The sequence below is a fragment of the Lucilia sericata genome, unplaced genomic scaffold (assembly GCF_015586225.1).
Source record: "Lucilia sericata isolate MDLA Ls3-8-SP2 unplaced genomic scaffold, ASM1558622v1 Contig003494F_arrow, whole genome shotgun sequence".
NCBI classification, from domain to species: domain Eukaryota; kingdom Metazoa; phylum Arthropoda; class Insecta; order Diptera; family Calliphoridae; genus Lucilia; species Lucilia sericata.
Genome location: NW_023996902.1, coordinates 23,033 through 31,142, shown reverse-complemented (window position 1 = coordinate 31,142; position 8,110 = coordinate 23,033). Strand labels below are relative to the sequence as shown.

Below are 8,110 nucleotides of genomic sequence, written 5' to 3'. Positions count from 1 at the left end.
TCAGCTGAGAATCAATACCACCGATATTAACCATATATTATAAACACTTCCTCACAGTGATAAAGTTTTATACATATGTCGATGATCTATGATGAGACTACTCCGCACACAAGTGTAAAGAATACTCATTAATAGGCTATGGCTGATCCAAAATATACTCCATTTATCATTGTGATGACCACGTAATCCATCCTTTCGTTACATCAGAGTAATTCCAAAACCACTTCCTTGCTAAAATTATGGAAGTACATGGTCTTATGTAATGCAGGCTATGGACCTACTAAACAGATCATATAGACCAATAATGTTTACAAGCGAGTCGTTTTGGGATTACATAAATGGATCATGTATTCCAATCATTTTTGCGATAGTCCCTCAATGTGTACATTCTGATTGCGTATCTAGACAGCGACATCGTTTTGAGTACCGTCTGTCCATCTCTTAACTTTTTTTAAAGCTTTATTCTATTTAATAAAAGCTTCCTATGGGAGGAGTTTGTCAGACCTGGTCCACCTGGTGGTGGAGAGGGGTAGCTTTGCATGGTAGCCTTTGATACAAATGGTAATTGTCTGATGGAAAGCATTAGACAGAAATTCAAAATGCCTACTCCTTGACAAAGTTCTAAGGAGAATGTCAATCCTTATAAAAGGATCCCTGAGAACATCATCTATGTGCAGTACTAAACTGCATTCCAACTGACTTGTTGACCAGGAAATTAGCACTAAACACTCCTTTCAGATTGGCGTATGGTCACACAAATCCATACGGGTACTATAATATTATAGAGGATATATCTAATCTCCCAAAACCTTCTTATAGAGAAACATTAGTTTTACTACTTCGGAAAATTTAAGGTGGCATTTTCATTCGATTCTACACCTATAGTCAAGCTGCTCTAAGAGTTTATACGACATTAGTGAATTCCGTTTTCTTGGTGTTAATATTAGATTCTACGGATTCGCTAGATTAGATGGATCACTTGTATTACAAAGATTATATAGCCGAAATATAACCCTATCAGATCATTTGCCCTACTTTACATACCATAAGGTCAGCTTTAATAACAGTAGCTTCTGATCACTGTACTTTTGTGCTTTTCATCCTAGGATACAGAATCTCAGGCTTAAATGGCTTGGGAATGGGGGATATTGCGGGTCATAACCCTCGCTGTCACCTTGTTCCCTTACATAGGACAAAGATTTTCTCTCTCATCTCTTTCTTCTTTAGGATACTGACTTGGTAAATCATCTGGGATGAAATCCCTTTGAATAGACCAGTTTCCATTTATCAATCCTTTTTACCCAGTTTCTTCTTCTTTCTTTCATTCTTTATTTATGTCTTTGAATCTTCACTCTTTAAAGAGAATCACAATAGACCTTATGGTCTCCGAGTGGATGTGCATCTTTTTATGGTGCATAACCTTGTTAAATCATCTGTGGTGAAATCCCTTAGAATAGACCTGTTTCCATTTATCTATCCTTTTTACCTAGTTTCTTCTTTATGTGGATGTGCATCTTTTTATGGTGCATAACCCTTCTAAACCTAAACCTTTGCGCTTTGCGTAGTTATTGTCACAAAGAAAATGATGACTAAACTATTATTCATTTATGCAGCCATTATTCTAACTATCACAAAGAGATCAAAGAAATCCAAATGAGCTTTTCTGCAGCCTGGAATCCTGTCCTAATTTACAGAAATGTTTCAAGACTCTAATTAGTTATTTTTTGAGCAAACACACTGATCTTTGCAAAATGATTTTATTGTTTTTAAATAGCAACCACATTTAGTCTATGTGGACTAATTACGTTGACCTATCTATATATCAAAAATGGATGAAATTAATGCATCTAAGTATACATATATGTATGTAGGTATATAATAAAGGGAAGAATGAAAAGTAACTATGTATTTGTAAAACCTTTTCTAAACAAATTTATAAAATTGACCCACGATTTTAACTGGATCACAAACTAATGATGTGTTCCAAAACCTTATGTGAACAATTCACCAAATTTTTAAGTAAATCAAAAGACGGAATGAATTGAACTTATTAAAATTAAGTAATTAAGGTAATTATTTAATTCAACACCTTAATTATTTTAATACAACTATAAACAAAACAATTTAAATTAATAACCAACATAAAAATCTTTTAGTTTGAAAAATAAAACTAACAGTAATAACAATAAACCTTCAAAATATACACCTCTGACTTTTGGAACTTACTTTATCTTCATATAAATGTAAATATGCATATATTCATGTGGATTCAGACGATTTACATACTACCTACCGAGAAGGTCAACATAAAAAATAACAGAAATAGCTCATAAATACAAATAAATGACATATAGTTGATGCTTTTTCAAAACAAAATTTGAAAATATTTGAATTAAAAAAAAAACATCTCTCTTGTTTATTTTTTATTATTTCATTAACTTTACATGACAAGCCTCAATTTGTAGGGGTTTCATAGGTGAGCACTTATGTATTAATTATCTCTTTGTATTGATATAAAGAGAAGTAGTACCTTACCTACCTATATCACTTTCAAATTTGATCTTTAAACTTAAATTTTTGTAGGTATACACTTTTCTTTAGCTTGCTTTTAAATTTTTACCCATAAATTTTATTTAAACAATAGCAAAAATTGATTTTCTGTTTTCTTTTCTTCTTTTTATTGTTTATTTACAGTAAAATTTAAACAACAAAATTTTTTTATTATTTTACAACAAAAATAAAAGAAGAAATTTATCTACAAAACGTTAATAATTATAATAATTGACACGCAAAGGTTGTGCAGCTTAAATTCAAACGCAGTTAAAGTAACGTACGCAAGCACAAGCAGTCAGGTTGACTTGCTGACAGACAGACATACCATCCAACTTTTGTTACTTTATAGCCCAGAAATACCTCAAGTTAACAACAACAACAACTTTTACAAACAAAGATTCATTCATTCATCAAACAAAACACACACTTACTTAAGCAGCTGCACTGCTCAGCCCAAGCTCAGACCAACTGAGAAGAAAAAGTGAAACTTAAAAAACAAAATTTTAGTTGTGAGTCTTAATTCGTTTAAACAACAACATAAAAACTACAATAAAGCAAAAATAATTTAAAATTATTTAACTTCGTGATAAAAAAAGCCTTTTTTTAACTATAAACACATGGCTAACTCTTCCTCCAGCAGCACAGCACCTGTGGTGGTGGAGAAATCAGTAACAGCACCAGTGAAAAAACGCACCAACAGCAGTAGAGAACAACTGCAACAAATTATTTCTGGTGGTCTGGCGGCGGCCATAACCAGATCTACTTGTCAACCATTTGATGTCTTAAAAATACGCTTTCAACTACAAGTAAGAACCTTTAGGCACTCAAGCCGTTGCCACCGCTACAGCAGCAGCCAAAAAATCCAAATACATTTCCATAAATCAGGCCATTAAAACCATATACAAAGAGGAAGGTCTTTTAGCCTTCTGGAAAGGTCATAATCCTGCTCAAATCCTTAGTATCATGTATGGCATTTCACAATTTTGGACTTATGAACAATTGAGTTTGTATGCCAAACAAACTACGTATCTTAAGGATAAACGAATTTATCCAATTTTATATGTGGAGCGCTGGCAGGCAATGCAGCGGTTATTGTATCCACTCCTTTAGATGTCATACGTACACGTTTAATAGCTCAGGACACTAGCAAAGGTTATCGTAATGCCACACGTGCTGTAGCGGCTATCATAAAGAATGAAGGTCCTCGTGGCATGTATCGTGGTCTATCGTCGGCTCTGCTGCAGATTACTCCCCTAATGGGTTCGAATTTTATGTTTTATCGTCTATTCTCACAATCTGCCTGTAAAGTTTTGGATGTTAAGGAGAGAAGGTAAGTTGTGTTTGATTTTTATTTATTACCCTATATTTTATTTATTGTATGTTTGCTTGCTGCTTTTATTTTACTAAAAATAGTATTAATCATCATTTAACTGGAAACAAATTTCATTGATAAAACCATTTACACTTGATTCATTCATTTATAATATAATTATGGCTTCCGTTCCCCCTTAACCTTAAAACTATTAAAACAAAAATAAATAGAAAACTAGAGACTCGACTATAGACTACATATACTAAATATTAGACTATAGACTAGGCTAGACTATAGACTAGACTATAGACTAGACTATAGACTAGACTATAGACTAGACTAGCTAGACTAGACTAACTAGACTAGACTAGACTAGACTATAGACTAGACTATAGACTAGGACTATAGACTAGACTATAGACTAGACTATAGACTAGACTATAGACTAGACTATAGACTAGACTATAGACTAGGACTATAGACTAGATAATAGACTAGACTATAGACTAGACTATAGATAGACTATAGACTAGACTATAGACTAGACTATAGACTAGACTATAGGACTAGACTATAGACTAGACTATAGACTAGACTATAGACTAGACTATAGACTAGACTATAGACTAGACTATAGACTAGGACTATAGACTAGACTATAGACTAGACTATAGACTAGACTATAGACTAGACTATAGACTAGACTATAGACTAGACTATAGACTAGACTATAGACTAGACTATAGACTAGACTATAGACTAAGACTATAGACTAGACTATAGACTAGACTATAGACTCGACTATAGACTAGACTATAGACTAGGACTATAGACTAGACTATAGACTAGACTATAGACTAGACTAATAGACTAGACTATAGACTAGACTATAGACTAGACTATAGACTAGACTATAGACAGACTATTAGACTAACTTAGACTAGACTATGACTAGACTATAGACTAGACTATAGACCTATAGACTAGACTATAGACTCTAGACTAAACTATAGACTAGACTATAGACTAGACTATAGACTAGACTATAGACTAGACTATAGACTAGACTATAGATTAGACTATAGACTAGAACTATAGACTAGACTATAGACTAGACTATAGATTAGACTATAGACTAGACTATAGACTAGACTATAGATTAGACTATAGACTAGACTATAGGACTAGACTATAGACTAGACTATAGATTAGACTATAGACTAGACTTAGACTAGACTATAGACTAGACTATAGACTAGGACTATAGACTAGACTATAGACTAGACTATAGACCAGACTATAGACTAGACTATAGACTAGACTATAGACTAGACTATAGACTGACTATAGATTAGAGATTAGACTATAGACTAGACTATAGACTAGACTATAGACTAGACTATAGACTAGACTATAGACTAGACTATAGACTAGACTATAGACTAGACTATAGACTAGACTATAGACTAGACTATAGACTAGACTATAGACTAGACTATAGACTAGATAGACTAGACTATAGACTAGACTATAGACTAGACTATAGACTAGACTATAGACTAGACTATAGACTAGACTATAGACTAGACTATAGACTAGACTATAGACTAGACTATAGACTAGACTATAGACTAGACTATAGACTAGACTATAGACTAGACTATAGACTAGACTATAGACTAGACTATAGACTAGACTATAGACTAGACTATAGACTAGACTATAGACTAGACTATAGACTAGACTATAGACTAGACTATAGACTAGACTATAGACTAGACTATAGACTAGACTATAGACTAGACTATAGACTAGACCATAGACTAGACTATAGACTAGACTGTAGACTAGACTGTAGACTAGACTATAGACTAGACTATAGACTAGACTATAGACTAGACCATAGACTAGACTATAGACTAGACTATAGACTAGACTATAGACTAGACTATAGACTAGACTATAGACTAGACTATAGACTAGACTATAGATTAGACTATAGACTAGACTATAGACTATACAAAATTCGGCAAATCCAAATTTGGCACTGTTGCTTATCGTATTTCCGCATGTGGCTTTTATTTTATTATAATTATTATTAATCATTATTTATATTGCAAAATATCCATTAATTTTAAGTAGGTTTTTATAATATAATCAAGCTTTTTAATTCCCGACCTTTCTTAATTCCCGGTATTATCAAAAATGTTTCATAAATCAAAAACTTTGTATAAATGGAAAAATTATGCAAAAAATTAATTAAAAAACAGAAATTATTAAATTATTTCTTTAAATCAACAAACCAATTAAAATTGGTTTATTTTAAGTCATTAATCAGGGTTTTTAGATTTCCTATACTTCTTCACTTCCAAAAATATTATGAATTTTTATATAAATAGAAAAAATCTATTTATATGTTTGTGTTTTTGCCTCTTGTTTTTATTGTTCGGTATTAATCATCATTTAAACGAAAACAACAACAGATTTAAATTATTTAAGTGAACAGGGAGTACAGTTAGATTCCTGACACCTTTAAAATCTGTGAATTATCTTTTAGTTAAAAAGTATTAACCAAGTAGAACTCATGTCAATTAAAACGAAGATACAAATATCTCAAGAAGGTTTTATCTGGACACTGGAATGTTCGGGGTAATGAGGTATTGAACGAACTTGCAAGGCAAGGTTCAAACCCGGACGTAGATAGAAGGGACAGGGGGATAAAACCAATCATGTGTCATTACTACAGAATGATCTCTGATAAATTCCGAGACACTATTAACCAATACTGGAATAGTAGAATGTATTGCAAAGTGTATTGAACCTTATGGTCAAATCTTGATGGGAAAGCAACCATGCATGGTAGCATGTGACAGAAGTAGTCTAAGGAATCTAAGGGGGATTTATGGTTTATGCGACGATATTGAGGAATTAGAGAAGATCGACAATATAATTTGCCGTTGTCTTAAAATGCAGAGTCTCAGACAAATGTTGATTGGAAATAAATTCTACAACCAACAAGGGAGCATTGATGGGTGTGTTCCATACAATCTAATAGGTAGATTCGAGGAAAACTTTTTTGTAGCTCGATCTAATTTCTGTCACAACTGGAAACGATAATTTATTTGTAAATTTAAAAAATTGCTACGGATCATTTTAAAAATGAAACCATTTTGTAAATCATACTCCTAATGTATTGCTATTATTGTATAACAAAACTCATCCTCCATAAACTAATATATTTTTAAGTAAATGTTAATTATTTTTATTATTATATGCCTGGTGTATTAAAATTTCATTTGCACTTTAGTGTTTTGCACAGCCATCATATTATAATTTTTTTAAAAATTGGCGTCCTTCAACATTCTCAAATCTATATTCCTTATTTTGCTTTTAGCCAATTGCCCACCTGGACCTTACTTATTATGGGTGCATCATCGGGCATGCTTTCTAAGACTATTGTCTATCCCTTCGATCTAATAAAGAAACGTTTACAAATTCAGGGCTTCGAATCGAATCGTCAAACTTTTGGGCAAAACATACGCTGCACAGGTGTCTATAGTTGTTTGCGTGAGACGATCAAACAAGAGGGTGTGCGTGGTCTCTACAAGGGTGTAGCGCCCACACTCCTCAAGTCCAGTCTAACAACGGCTTTATACTTTAGCATTTATGATAAATTGAAACAAATACGCTGGTCTTCGCCCACAACAACTACAACATCTTAGCATTTTAAATAAAAGTTGAATGTTTTAATTTGTTGTTGCTTGTTTTCTATTAGAATTTCTTTTGCTTTCTTTAATTTCTTTTCTTTTAACAGTGTATAATTTAAAATATTTAGTTTTAGTGTAAATAATTTTAAATTATTTAAGTGATTTTAAGTTAGTTTTCCTTTTTTTGTTATTGTTGTTTATTTAAACTATAAATGTAACAAGAAGATAAAAGATTTTTTAAAAGATTAAATTTAAAACGATATTTTTGTAAAGGCACAAATTATTGATTGTATTATTTCTTTAACTGTAAAGTTAATGTAATGGTAAGCTATAGAGTGAGTATTAAAGGCTTAAAAAACTGAAATATTAAAATTGCCTATAGACTATACTGGACTATAGGCAAGACTAGACTATAGACTAGACAATAGACTAGACTAGAGACTAGACTATAAGACTAGACTATAGACTAGACTATAGACTAGACTATAGACTAGACTATAGACTAACTATAGACTAGACTATAGACTAGACTATAGAC

The 8,110-nt window shown here is 32.2% G+C and overlaps 1 protein-coding gene across 1 annotated transcript; it reads left to right on the top strand.

The window, feature by feature from the left end:
* The first annotated feature begins 3,170 nt into the window (after window positions 1-3,170).
* LOC119614833 (mitochondrial thiamine pyrophosphate carrier-like) lies at window positions 3,171-7,841 on the top strand. The gene is given in 4 exon segments (XM_037970940.1): window positions 3,171-3,362; window positions 3,364-3,592; window positions 3,595-3,883; window positions 7,260-7,841. Coding segments are annotated over 4 exon segments (1,038 nt in total). The 3' UTR covers window positions 7,588-7,841.
* Window positions 7,842-8,110: the final 269 nt, after the last annotated feature.